The sequence below is a fragment of the Esox lucius genome, chromosome 15 (assembly GCF_011004845.1).
Source record: "Esox lucius isolate fEsoLuc1 chromosome 15, fEsoLuc1.pri, whole genome shotgun sequence".
Taxonomy (NCBI): domain Eukaryota; kingdom Metazoa; phylum Chordata; class Actinopteri; order Esociformes; family Esocidae; genus Esox; species Esox lucius.
This window is the reverse complement of record NC_047583.1, coordinates 16,750,048-16,764,516: the sequence shown is the minus strand read 5'-3', so window position 1 is coordinate 16,764,516 and position 14,469 is coordinate 16,750,048. Positions and strand designations below refer to the sequence as shown.

General features: G+C 49.5%; 1 protein-coding gene across 3 annotated transcripts in view; it reads right to left on the bottom strand.

Annotated features, from left to right (window-relative positions):
* Positions 1–199: 199 nt before the first annotated feature.
* Positions 200–14,469, bottom strand: part of syne2b (spectrin repeat containing, nuclear envelope 2b) — a 112,506-nt gene continuing 98,236 nt past the window's right edge. For all 3 annotated transcript variants that reach the window (XM_029125398.2, XM_029125400.2, XM_029125399.2), the window contains 17 exons: positions 11,837–11,999; positions 10,969–11,156; positions 10,702–10,852; positions 10,238–10,420; positions 5,794–5,931; positions 5,444–5,638; positions 4,966–5,257; positions 4,760–4,828; positions 3,732–3,868; positions 3,465–3,588; positions 2,938–3,149; positions 2,576–2,776; positions 2,318–2,446; positions 1,627–1,908; positions 1,476–1,544; positions 1,195–1,244; positions 200–984 (listed from right to left, as the gene is read on the bottom strand). In XM_029125398.2, coding sequence (XP_028981231.2) covers positions 777–984; positions 1,195–1,244; positions 1,476–1,544; positions 1,627–1,908; positions 2,318–2,446; positions 2,576–2,776; positions 2,938–3,149; positions 3,465–3,588; positions 3,732–3,868; positions 4,760–4,828; positions 4,966–5,257; positions 5,444–5,638; positions 5,794–5,931; positions 10,238–10,420; positions 10,702–10,852; positions 10,969–11,156; positions 11,837–11,999 — 2,791 coding nt within the window. In that variant the 3' untranslated portion in view covers positions 200–776. The remainder of the gene's footprint in view (positions 985–1,194; positions 1,245–1,475; positions 1,545–1,626; positions 1,909–2,317; positions 2,447–2,575; positions 2,777–2,937; positions 3,150–3,464; positions 3,589–3,731; positions 3,869–4,759; positions 4,829–4,965; positions 5,258–5,443; positions 5,639–5,793; positions 5,932–10,237; positions 10,421–10,701; positions 10,853–10,968; positions 11,157–11,836; positions 12,000–14,469) is intronic.

Genomic DNA, 14,469 nt, shown 5'->3' with positions numbered 1-14,469 from the left:
GATCAGTGCCAAAATGATTTCTTAGCAGCGCTCACTATATCAGCACATGTAAGATACACAAACACACAAGGCCTCTCTTTGTCAAGATAGGGTCTCACACACACAACCAATCAATAATTTACCATTGCTTTGTCAGTTGTTTTCCATAACGTACGTACGCACGCATGAACACACACACACACACACACACACTGAAATATATATATTAAAAATTTCTTTTCCAAAGCACTGACTCCAGCAAGGCATGTTTTCATTTGATTTGCTACCACTATTTAGTGAAAATGATCCATCACTGTGTACACGATGCTAAATCAAACAATATGTATACATACACAAATGTGCTACCCACAGTTGGTTGTGAGTAAAATGATAAGAACTGTAGTCATGGTACAAAATTATACTCTCATCATTCTAATCCTTTGGTACAAACAGCAGTGGTTTACAATTAAATGAGCCATTAATATGGGTATACATTATCTTCATTGATAAAACAAAGCTATTAAAATATGTATCTGTGTCTGGAAAATACAGCTTGTAGGGGATGTTATCTTATGCACCTCCACTACATGTTAAAATGCTTTACTTTAAACCAAATCAATTATATGGCTTATTTTCTTATTTTCTGAGCTGCACACCTTAATGAGCTCAGTATATATTAAATATAGATATGTGGACATAAAAAAAGTCATTAACCAATATTTGAGACAACTTTCTGTAGTGTAGTGTTTTTCAGAGGCTTTAAAAGGCAAGGGCAGGGGGGCGGTGTTTTTGCTATCTCATGTGGGCGGTGGGCCATTGGTGTAGCGCAACATGGGGTAGAAAGAGCGGGCAAAGTTATTGGACAGGGCACAGCTGTAGTCCTCTTCAGAGTGAGGAACCAGACAAGCCAGCACCAACAGGAGCAGGAAGAGCAGGTGTAGGGGAAAGGCAGCACGCAGCACCCTGTAGAAGAAGGGACGAGCCGGGGAAGAGTCTCCCTTCTCCCTGGAGATCGCGCGAGACGGAGAGAGAGAGGCATTTCAAATTAGAGATAATTATTTCATATTATATAAAAATGTTGGTCATAGACATTTGGCATGACGTTACTCATCAAATACATGACTATTGTGGTCACTCAGTTTGATTAGTTTGAAAAGCATCATATAACCAGGGTGAAAAAGTTGGAAGCAGGCAGATGTAGAATTCAGCACATACTTTCTAAAGCTGGTGGCTTTGACTCCTGCTGCTCTCATTTCAGCCTTATCCTACACACACACACAAACACACACACACAACACAACATGCCGTGAAATAACAGTCCAGTCAATAGATAGCATTTAAAATATATTAATTGTAAATATTCTTAAACAGGCCAAATGTATTATTTAACGTGACTCCTTGAATTTCCCAATGTGCACTGTAAAGCATTTACTGCATAACACTGACTATAAACAACATTGTGGGCTAGCAACTAGCCACTGTGTGTGTGTGTTTACCTTGTGCAGCGGAGCACTGATCATCCCCAGACCGACGCTGTCCATCTCAGAGCTGGTTGGACAGGATTCCTGTGACACACCAAGACAGCACACAGTCACATCATCGGCGGAGACGGACACCCCAGAAACCACTAACCACAATAAGACTGACCGCCGTCACCGATGGTTCTCCAGTACCGGTTCCCTTCACCAAGGACATGAGAGATGGTTCCCTGGTTTTGGAGCGGTCAGTGGGACGTACCAGTCTGTCGTGCAGGATGTGCAGGTCGCTGGCCACCTGGCGCAGCAGTAGGCGGAGCTTGTTGCCTATGACGTGGACCTTCTCCTTTGCCTCAACGCTGTCCTCGGCCGTGGCCTCCAGGAGAAGCTGGGAGGATATCTCCTGCAGGGAGGAGACCTGGCGCTGGCGCCCACGCAACTCCTCCTCCAAGGTCTGTAACACAGCAGCAGCAACAGGAGATCAGGCCTCAGTCACCACACAACAATTAGACGAGTAGGGTAAATATGTACTTATCACCTTTCTACAGGACTGACTAAAATGTACTTGGCTGTGCTATAGCTGGGTTGTGTGGTTGGTTCACCTAGCTACGTTACAATGAATGAACAGGAAGTCATTCTCGTTAAGACTGTCTGCTAAAGGACTCAAATGTTACGGTAAATATACAGAAGATCAACACACTTTCCTCATTCTCTGTGGGCATAAACATATGCAGGCAATCCTTTCTATTCCAAGTATGCAGCTTTAACGTAATGTAATATATAGTATTCAGGCAATATCTATATTTAATCCAGTATGTTGTTCTGGGCTACTTCTGTATGGAAGCTAGTTCTGCCCTCCTCACCATGAGGATGTCTCTGTGCTCCAGCAGGGCAGAGCGCTGTGTGACGCAGCTGTGGATATTGATGGTGTGGCGCGTGTTCTCAGCCTGGGAAAGCCACAGCAGCATGGAGTGCAGTGTCTCATGGAACTCCTGAAGGGGAGAGGACAGAGGTTAGAAGGGCAAGGTCATTCTCATGCTTTCTATATAGTAACATTGTATTCCCTGCAAGGCGTGTTATGGTCAACCAGTGTGTGTACTGTATCTACTTGTTTCCCCTACCTGGCACTGCATCAGGGCACTGTGGAGTCTTTCCTCCCAGCTGTCCAGGCCAGCACAGGCCTGCGTCCAGCTATGATTGGCAGTCCTTAGGGTCTCCTGTAGCTCCTGCAGTTCAGCAAAGCCCCCAGCCTGCAAGTCTTGGCCTCTCAGGTTGATGGAGATCATCAGAGACTTGTAACTGTTAAATGTCTTTTGCATCTCCTGGAAAGACAGGAAAACAGCTAATTAACAAGGGGTAGTCAGTCACTCACTCAGTAAGAGGCATTCGCTGTTCTTGGCCGGCTCCACACAAAAAGTCACTAGTTTGGGTTTATTGTTGCCCTGGAGATGATAAAAGACTCAGATTATTCTCGACCTCTCACCTTAAGTCTCCCAATGTTGCCCTCCATGTCACGGACGCTGGTGGCCGGGGTCAGCCTCTGCAGCCTCTCCAGCTCTGGTAGCACATGATTCAGCCAGGAAGTTATTTCAGCGAGGTCAGAGTTCAGCTTCTGCCACTGCTGCAGGTCTTGTTTGATGCAGAGTTCATCACTGTGGGCCTGAGCCTGCAGCAGTTCCCAGCGCTCGATCACACCTGAATGGCAACAGATCGTAAAAGGTTGAAGAGTACTGAGTAGGAGTGACAATCTCAAATATAAATTGCAATATTTCACTCATATAGTAATGCATCATAGGATTCCTCTGTTTCATAGGAATCTGGTAACACAATTTAACTGGTAATTTAATTTAATTGTTTTAAAGGCTTATGCGAGGGATTCTGTAGCCTGGTCCCAGATCAGTTTTGCTGGGTTTTCAAACTTCGAAAGAACAAAAACTAATCGAACTGGGATGCTAGCTATACATGCTAAAATGAATGGACCGGTGGATCGGTTTCCTCATGGAAACCTACCAGTCTGTTTGTCTGCGCTGGTCAATGTTGTGAGGCCTTGGTCATCCAGCTCTTCGTCGTCCAGGATCAGTTTAACCCTCTTCACCCTGTCGATGCTGCCGCTGCACTCTGACAACAGCTTGACCTGGCCCCGGGAAACAGACATGGCGATGTCACTTCCTGTCCGCACCGTCATCTACAGACAGTTACGTCTTTCACCATGTCACTGCCACAACAGCGTGTATTGTTAAATCAGTGTATGTGGAGAAACGACGCACGAGGACTCACATATCCCCGCTGGTGGAAGGGGGGGCTAATGTGGGGTCTGGGAGATGTGCCCGGGCCCCGGAGGACGTCCCTGGGAACACGTTTCTTCTCCTGGGGCTCAGGGGAGTGCCAGTTGGGGGGATCCGTTAGCGACTTCACTGGAGGAGCGAACAAGAGGAAGCCGGTAAGACTTTGGAAAGATGCTTCTAGGTTCACTGAGCGTTCATGGGTAGTCGGACAACCCCGTGGGCCCTTGGCTGTATCACGGCACTCTGCATCCCACAGCTGACATGCATCTGAAGCTAAGCACGGTCAGTGCTGGTCGGTTCCTAGATGGGAGGCCTGACGCTGTTGGATACTGTTCCTCGGGTCTTTATATCAGATTGTAGGCTGCTGTCTTCGGGATGTGTGTCCTGAATCACTGTGGCAAAACATGCCATGTAGCATAAGAGTAGGGGCATAAACCTGGCCCCATGTCCGCCATGGCCACACAATCATCCCCCTCACTCCTACACCTCTACACCTCAAACTGACGAGTGGGGAGCAGTCTGGGGCGCTACACGTTGGTCGTGGATGGAGTTTCGGCCTTGCTTTTCAAAACACTTTTGACACCCTCAGTTGTTACAAAGCTCTACATAAATACAGTGCATATACATATTATCCGTAAGCACTCGTCCAGTCAACATTTCACACATGCACACCTGACCAAAGGAGATGCCATGAAAACGGTTTGCATGCACGGGTCACAAAACCTCTATAAATCAATAGTACATTAGGGAATATAGATAAAAATGCAGGTAATACGAGGTACAATCATGCAGTGTTGCATATGAAGGGAAAACAATGCAGGGGGGCAGTGGCTCTAACCAGTCCCGAGGCCTGTATGTAAATTGGGCAAAGCAGAGCAGCGGTGTGGGGTGGGTTTAAGATGGGGTGGGGTTGGTTTGAGGTGGGGTTGGGTTGAGGTGGGGTTGGGGGTCATGCCTGGCCATTATAACCACAAAGCAGTGCAGACACATGCAGGACAGGACAGCAGGCAGAGTGCCTACCGGAGGCTGCTCTCAATGCTTTGGCAGTCGCCTTAAGAAAGGCCTCTGAACTCTCAGTGACGTCTACATCTGCAACAAAAGAAGTGGATCAGTGGTAGTCTTCCCACCACTACGGGTAACATGGCCGCCTTCAGCACTCTTCTTCATTCACCCTCATTCACCTGGTAACAAAGACGGGTTCAGGAGATGTGACTAGTGAGCAGTACCTGACATGGCGTTGTAGAAGGTGGCATCCTCTTCGTCCTCGTGGGATGAAGATCCACCCACGTCCACAGTATGGTCCCACTCCAGAGGAATGGAGTCCACACTGACCGGGGTTTCCCTTCCGGAACGTTCCAGAGGGTGGGCCAATAGATGACACACGGCATGCCGTCCCAGTGACTCGCTTCCCACTCGGCACTCATCTTCCTCCTTCTCCTCATCATCATTCTCCCCCCAGGACCCTCCGGTCAGTTCAGCTGAGTCATCCAGGTCTGTGTCTCGCTCCTCCTCCAGGACCTGAGGACAGGTAGAGATCACCTCCAGTCATATACAATATCCGCAGCATTTCCAATTAGAATAGCTAATTACCTACTTCTAGATCTTAGTTTGTATGTATAATTATACAGGAATTAAAGGTTTTGATTGTTAAATGAGCTACGGTAAATACTGCCATGGTGTTATGGTGCCTGGCTGTCTACTGACCGGGTATCTGTTGGTGAGGCGGTGGTGGAAGCGGGCCACTCTGCCAAACACCTCCTGGCAGTAGGAGTGCAGCTCCTCCAGCTCATCCTCGATCAGTACAGCATCCAGAGGAGCACTCTTCTGGATTAGGTTCTCCCCAAACACAATCAGTGCATCGATCTTATTAGTGTTCAGAGTGATCTCCTGCTGGAATCCCTGAGGGAAGATGAGAGAGACCCATTGTCAACCCAGCGACCAACCAACGAGGCACACTTAGAAGGACAAACTTCAAGAAAATCAAATGCCCCCAATAGCTTAGAAGAGTTTGGGAGGCAAGACAGATGGAGTGGTTAGTAGGGTGTTGAACGTACAATGAGCTGTCTCATCTTGTCCTCAATGTCGCTCTCTGAGAAGTGCTCGACGTTGGTCAGCTGCAGGTCCATCTCAGTTAACCAGACCAGGATGCCCTCCCGCGTGCCCTCAAAGTCCTCCCTTTGAGAGGTGAAGTGCTACAGGGGACAACCTCTTATAAGATCAGCAAGCGGATATTTAATACAGACTTACTATATCACATGAAGTGTACAACTGTTGCCCGTAGTAACAGGATGTTTCTTGTTTGACAAAGGATTTAATTGTCAGCCTTTTTATGATTGTGTGTAAAAGTGTATTTATGGCAAACGCTCAAATGTAATGTATTATATAGTAAGAACACCAAAACTATATTTTCTTATTTGTTTTATTAGTGCACGATTGATAGGGCAATCACATTTTAAAGTAAAGAAGCTGAATTTGGGAATTTTAAACATTATCCTGCATTATGAAAACAGTGGACTAATGAAAAAGATATAGTTTTAAGGTGAACCATTCATTTTAGAGACCTTCATCTTTCTTTCTGGGCAATTCTGAGAAAGCAGATAAGGTGATAAAGATGAAGGTCTCTAATCAGATGCTTCTTGGATTGCATCTGATGTTATAAAAAACATCCTCCATCTGGCTTCAACCACAAGCCAAACTGGAAACAGCTGCTTGGCAACGTAACTGTCCTTGTTTTGTCACCATCTGAGAGGTGACCTATATACAGAAGGCTTAGTGCTGACGGTGAGCCAAAGCACCACTCAGTTCAATACCCACATGAACCTTACTACAGCTACTAACCACAACTGCATCAACAAATCCACTCAACCCTCACATCTGACATGGATCATGAAACCTACTAAACTCCAAACCAAAATTATTGTTGGTGACCATACACTATTCCTTAGCAGGGAGTACCGTTATATGACTCCAATCTGACCCCAATCGGCTCACGTTCCAATTCTGATCCATCCATCCATCTTCTTCCGCTTATCCGGGGCCGGGTCGCGGGGGCAGCAGTCTAAGCAGGGATGCCCAGACTTCCCTCTCCCCAGACACTTCCTCTAGCTCTTCCGGGGGGACACCGAGGCGTTCCCAGGCCAGCCGGGAGACATAGTCCCTCCAGCGTGTCCTAGGTCTTCCCCGGGGTCTCCTCCCGGTGGGACGGGACCGGAACACCTTCCCAGGAAGGCGTTCCGGAGGCATCCGAAAAAGATGCCCAAGCCACCTCAGCTGACCCCTCTCGATGTGGAGGAGCAGCGGCTCTACTCTGAGCTCCTCCCGGGTGACCGAGCTTCTCACCCTATCTCTAAGGGATCGCCCAGCCACCCTGCGGAGAAAACTCATTTCGGCCGCCTGTATCCGGGATCTTGTCCTTTCGGTCATGACCCAAAGCTCATGACCATAGGTGAGAGTAGGAACGTAGATTGACTGGTAAATCGAGAGCTTCGCCTTGCGGCTCAGCTCTTTCTTCACCACGACAGACCGATACATCGACTGCATTACTGCAGAAGCTGCACTGATCCGTCTGTCAATCTCCCGTTCCATCCTTCCCTCACTCGTGAACAAGACCCCTAGATACTTAACTCCTCCACTTGAGGCAGGCACTCTCCTCCAACCTGAAGTGGGCAAGCCACCCTTTTCTGACTGAGGACCATGGCCTTGGATTTGGAGGTACTGATTTTCATCCCCACCGCTTCACACACGGCTGCAAACCGTCCCAGTGCATGCTGAAGGTCCTGGTTAGAAGGGGCCAACACGACAACATCATCTGCAAAGAGCAGAGACGAAATCGTGTGGTCCCCAAACCTGACACCCTCCGGCCCCTGGCTGCGCCTAGAAATTCTGTCCATAAAAATTACAAACAGAACCGGTGACAAAGGGCAGCCCTGCCGGAGTCCAACATGCACTGGGAACAAGTCTGACTTACTGCCGGCAATGTGGACCAAGCTCCTGCTTCGGTTGTATAGGGACCTGACAGCCCTTAGCAAAGGACCCAGGACCCCATATTCCCCAAGCACCCTCCACAAGATGCCGCGAGGGACACAGTCGAATGCCTTCTCCAAATCCACAAAACACATGTGGATTGGTTGGGCAAACTCCCATGAACCCTCCAACACCCCGTAGAGGGTATAGAGCTGGTCCAGTGTTCCACGGCCCGGACGAAAACCACACTGTTCCTCCTGAATCCGAGGTTCTACTATCGGCCGTATTCTCCTCTCCAGAACCCTGGCATAGACTTTCCCGGGCAGGCTGAGAAGTGTGATCCCCCTATAGTTGGAACACACCCTCCGGTCCCCCTTCTTAAAAAGAGGGACCACCACCCCGGTCTGCCATCCCAGAGGCACTGTCCCCGACCGCCACGCGATGTTGCACAGGCGTGTCAACCAAGACAGCCCCACAACATCCAGAGACTTGAGGTACTCAGGGCGGATCTCATCCACCCCCGGTGCCTTGCCACCGAGGAGTTTCTTGACCACCTCTGTGACTTCAGCCCGGGTGATGGACGAGTCCACCTCTGAGCCCTCATCCTCTGCTTCCTCAATGGAAGACATGTCAGCGGGATTGAGGAGATCCTCGAAGTACTCCTTCCACCGCCCGACGACATCCTCAGTTGAGGTCAACAGCTGCCCACCTCTACTGTAAACAGCGTTGGTAGGGCACTGTTTCCCTCTCCTGAGGCGCCGGATGGTTTGCCAGAATCTCTTCGAGGCCAGCCGATAGTCCTTCTCCATGGCCTCACCAAACTCCTCCCAGGCCCGAGTTTTTGCCTCCACAACCACCCGGGCTGCAGCCCGCTTGGCCTGTCGGTACCCGTCAGCTGCCTCAGGAGTCCCACAAGCCAACCAGGCCTGATAGGACTCCTTCTTCAGCTTGACGGCATCCCTTACTTCCGGTGTCCACCACCGGGTTCGGGGATTGCCGCCTCGACAGGCACCGGAGACCTTACGGCCACAGCTCCGAGCGGCCGCTTCGACAATGGCGGTGGAGAACATGGTCCACTCGGACTCAATATCTCCAACCTCCCTCGGGATCCAGTCGAAGCTCTGCCGGAGGTGGGAGTTAAAGATCTCTCTGACAGGAGACTCGGCCAGACGTTCCCAGCAGACCCTTACAGTACGCTTGGGCCTGCCGAGTCTGTCCAGCTTCCTCCCCCGCCATCGGATCCAACTCACCACCAGGTGGTGATCAGTTGACAGCTCCGCCCCTCTCTTCACCCGAGTGTCCAAGACATACGGCCGCAGGTCAGATGAGACGACAACAAAGTCAATCATCGACCTGCGGCCTAGGGTGTCCTGGTGCCACGTGCACTGATGGACACCCTTATGCTTGAACATGGTGTTCGTTATGGACAAACTGTGACTAGCACAGAAGTCCAATAACTGAACACCACTCGGGTTCAGATCAGGGGGGCCGTTCCTCCCAATCACGCCCCTCCAGGTGTCAATGTCGTTGCCCACGTGGGCGTTGAAGTCCCCCAGTAGAACAATAGAGTCCCCAGTCGGAGCACTTTCCAGCACCCCTCCCAGAGACTCCAAGAAGGTCGGGTACTCTGCACTGCCGTTCGGCCCGTAGGCACAAACAACAGTGAGAGACCTATCCCCGACCCGTAGGCGCAGGGAAACGACCCCTATTGTTCACCGGGGTAAACTCCAACACATGGCGGCAGAGCTGGGGAGCTATGAGCAAACCCACACCAGCCCGCCGCCTCTCACCATGGGCAACTCCAGAGTGGTGAAGAGTCCATCCTCTCTCAAGGAGTGTGGTTCCAGAGCCCAAGCCGTGCGTAGAGGTGATCCCGACTACCTCTAATCGGAACCTCTCAACCTCACGCACTAACTCAGGCTCCTTCCCCGCCAGCGAGGTGACATTCCACGTCCCTAGAGCCAGTTTCCGTGTCCAGAGATCGGGTTGTCTAGGACCCTGCCTTCGACTGCCGCCCGATCCTCTTTGCACCGGCCCCTTATGGTCCCTCCTGTGGGTGGTGAGCCCACGGGAGGGCGGCCCCACGTCACCCGTTCGGGCTGAGCCCGGCCGGGCCCCATGGGGGAAGGCCCGGCCACCAGGCGCTCGCATTCGAGCCCCAACCCCGGGCCTGGCTCCGGGGTGGGGCCCCGGCTGCGCCATACCGGGCGACGTCACGGTACTCAAAATTGTATTCTTCATTAAGGGGTTTTGAACCGCACTTAGTCTGACCCGTCGCCTAAGACCTGTTTGCCTTGGGAGACCCTACCAGGGGCATATAGCCCCAGACAACATAGCTCCTAGGGTCACTCGGGTACTCAAACCCCTCCACCACGTTAAGGTGGCAGTTCTTGGAGGGGTCCAATTCTGATGTGCTTTTCAAATCACATTTCACAAGGATTACAGATGTTGACCTCAGCACTGCTGATTTAGTGAGGCAATACTGATAACTCCACTGAACCTTAACCCCTAACACCTGACCTTTGACTCTCTCACCTTGAGTCTGCGAAGAATGGTAGCCACTCTCTTCTGCAGGCTGTCCCAGCGCTGGTTGCCTTCATGGACCATGACCTTGAGTTTGCTGGCAGCATCTGTGCGGTTCTCCCGGGCCAGACGACGATATTGCTTGTTGACCAGCTCCAGCTGGGTTAGCCTCTCATGGACCTGCCTCTGGAATGCCTGGGGTCAAGGGGATAGGCTTGGGTTAGGACTGACCTCTATTGTATTTTAAACATGACTCTCAGTTGATGTTGAATGGATAAACATGCTCCCTGGCCCTTGGATTCTAATAAATGTGGTAATGATTCCTGTGAGTACTTGTAATAGAATGACATTGTTCAGTTAGGTCAATTCAATTTAATAAACCATGAAAATGTAAGAAAAAGTACAGAATTTGGTATAAAGTAGCGTCATATTTATTATGTGTGTGGGCTCAGTCATCAATGCACATTTTCGCTGACCTCAAACTTTTTAAGTTCCTCCTTGGCGCTAGTGTAAAGGACATCGGCCGACACAGGGTTGGCCGCCGTCCGCTCAGCAGTCCTGAGCCAGTCCTCGAAGCGGGAGTAGTCATCCTGGAACTTACACCACAGCCGCCATGTCTCCTCAATCCTAACAAGATGTCGTAGAAAGAAAATACAGACAATGGCACAAACCACATATCGGGGGATATTGTCACGTATCTGTTTGAGTGTGTGTACGCCTGTATGAGAGAGTCCATGCCTCACCTCATTCTCCTCTCCATGGACATGGCACAGATGTTTCTCCAGCGGCGGTCCAAGCTGCGGGTGGTCTGTTGGATGGAGTCATTCTCCGTGTCACTCCCACAGGCGTCGGCATCGTGAAGCAGAACATCGCAGATAGTCAGAACGGATGCCACACCCTCTGTGTGCTGCTCAATGTCTCGCTGCAGATCCTGTGTACGGACACAGGAAGAGAAGGACACCGGTGTTGATTAGCCTGAATTACATCCATTGCTTTTGCGTTAGGTCCACGACCTCCTCAACATATCTCCTGCCAGAGCAATAAATGTTTTTTTCATAAGCTGCGATTTTTCAACTGGAATCTGGAATTGTCCTGGAAAAACCTGGAGGCCTGGAGAGCACAGCAATGTAAGTGTCATTTCCAAATGCATCCGAGTGTTCCCTCACTTTGTGTAATGATGAGAATGGACCTTTCTCCAAAGCTGCAGGACACTGTTTTTACTTCTCTCTGACACTCCATTCCCCTGTTCCTACAGTACAGACTGGGGTAGCGGGAAGCAGGACTATTAAGGCTAAAGTTCATTCATCTGCACTCTGCACACTCAGAAACCTGATGCAGCTTTCAAAAGTACATTTCTGCCTTCTCCCTTCATAGTCACAGTGTGCCTCCTAACAGCTACAGCTTCCTGTAACCCACTGAGACACCACTACGGCACAACACTTACAAAAGTGTAAAAAAAACTTTAAAAAAACACATATCTTTCACTATTAGATTATTCTGACCCACAAAGAAACAAACTGAAGGTATGTATTTGATGTTGATGCCATGTAAATAAGTCTGTATGGTGGGTGGTATGTGTATGGAGTGTCTGTCGTTAACCGCTGAACCCACCTGCTGCTCAGCCAGCTTCCTCTGGATCTCATCACTGTGGCAGATGCTGTAGACCACAGGCTTGGACAGCTCGGCCTCCATCCGGGACAGCCACGTCCGCAGGTTGCTCATGTTCTTGTCCAACTGCTGCACTGTCACCAGGGTCTCCTTCAGCTTCCTCACCCTGGAGAGCCAATCAAATCGCTTAGTCAATCAGTCAATCAAATTAGCCAGTCAGTCAGTCAATCCAATCATACAGCAACCAATCAAACCAGCCACTCAAAACAATGACATGAAGAACTTTATTCATTCTATTTGTCAACAGTGGCACAATAGCATAGACCCCTGATGAAGTGTACTATATCGCGACTTATAACAATTAGAGTTACACTAATTCATTTTAATTATCCTTCTCACTCTCAGTCTGACAGTGGACGTTAGGCTTCACCATAAACGAAAACTCTGCGGGCTGAAGAACGCTTCCAAAAAACACACATTCAACATCCAATTCACAAGCCAACTGCTTTGCATGACCAGCATGCCCGCAAACCAGACAAATGACGATGGGTATTCCTTCAGGGTGGAGTACACGTTAGCCATCACACGTCGTTCCGCTAGCATGCCCCATTCTAACCTATGACACAACAGCCATCATTATTGCCAAGCTGATTTGCGATACAGCCTGACCTACATCAGCGCAGTCCTCTGAATAATGTGTTGTGCAAATCTAGTGCACCTCTGGTAAACTATCTATGTAAGCGCATTCTTCAGCACGCTGTGGCACAATGTAGCATATTCCATGGTCACATGACGCACTAGTGAGTATTCCACTAGAATCTCCTTCAGACAAACCTGTAGAAGTCTGAACCCTGGCTGCAGTTTTCATGATAGGGACCAGAGATATATTCACCTACTACCTACTCTCACACACCATCACTGACAGGACAGCTGACCGCTGCTTGTTAGCTGATTAGCAAACTAGAGATCTGACCCAACATGAATGCAAAACCAGCATCACGCTGCCATCAGGCTGTTAGGAAAGGCGCATGCAGTACATAACTGACCTGTCACAATTCAACAAAAGAGACAGGAGGGAGGAAGTAACACAGAAAGGCTGTGTTGTTTTATTTGTGGCTCGGTACTTGTGCTCATCTCAGAGATACGGAGCAAACCGCTGCAGGCTGGGCTGGATTGAGGCTCTAAGTAACTGAGAATGATGTCTGGTAGTGGAGGAGAGATGAGTAGCATGTGCCTTACTAAGACTGGAGTGCCCCAGCCTGAAAATTAACAGCACCTAAACACAGATACGCTGACACCATGCGAAAACCCACAGTAATCCAGGCTTGAGTCAGCTACACTGAGCCTGGATATCTCCGGCTCCTTGCATGCTCCGACAAAGCACTGCCCATCCCCCCACATTCTTGCTCTCCATCTCTCACTCACTCAGTCTATTTCACACAGACACAACAAAACCGTTTTCCGTTCCCCTTCAAGCGGGCTGCTCACTAGCTGTGCGTACAGGCATGAGGGCCGGACGATTAGGGAAATAGAGTTACTTACGTCAGGGCTGGTGAGGAGGCTACTCCACGGCGGCTCACCCATTAGCAAGTGCTTCCACTCGCTTTCGCCTGCCTCATTCTGTACGTATACAGCCTGTCCCCTCCCCCTCCTTCAGCCTCAGCCACGCTGGACCAGACCAGACCAGCCAACCCCTCACTCCCCAAACCTCCACACACACACACACACACCCATTCAAACACATACACACCGGAGACATAGGAGCATCTGCCAAACAACCCATTGTACCACAAAACAAACCGATGAGCCGGAAGAAGCAGCCACGGTTCTTGAAGTCAGTGGTATGGCCCCTGAGGGCCAGGCTGTGGACAGGGGCTGCCTGGACATTGTAGCCAAGGCCATTAAAGCTCATTTAAGTAAGCCCAGCACTGAGGAGATTACAGGGCCCAAGCATGCTACTGTTACTGTTTAGTGCCAGCCTGCACCTCAGACCCCCGCCTGCACCACTGCCAACCAGGGCAAGGCCAAGGACACAGTGCTGCCTGCCAGAAAACATTCACTGTCATCTGTCATTTAATCAAAGACAGCTTAGAACAACAATATTGACTTTGTAATGAGACAAGAAATCCCGTTGACATGACCATTATTCTTCTGTATAGTAACCTACAGTCATGCACAAAAGACAGTAAAGCTCCATTCAATCGCCAACTGACCACAATGTGTTGTTATGCGGTATTGTTACTATTAAGTTCCAAATACTTTCTCAAAGACTGAGAGCTCTGCAGAAACATTGAATGACTCAATGTGATCTACTGGCAGCAATCCAAGCTATTCCCCCACACACAAACACACACCAACACCCAGCCTCTCCTAAACCTCCAATACACACTCAGACAGACAACTCAATGCTGCCACACATTGTCCGAAGTCAACTTATTACCATGGCAACCATGCTGGCAGCATAATGCGGAAGTTCTTTGAGAATCATTACGTCGCCATGGCTACAGGAACTTCGACCATGAAGGGGAGATTGAGACAAATGGCGAAATACGTTTTTTAACACCTAAAATAAAAGACATCTATGAAATCTGTACTTGGAGAAAAGAACAACAGAGATGTAAATCCCTGTTTTGACA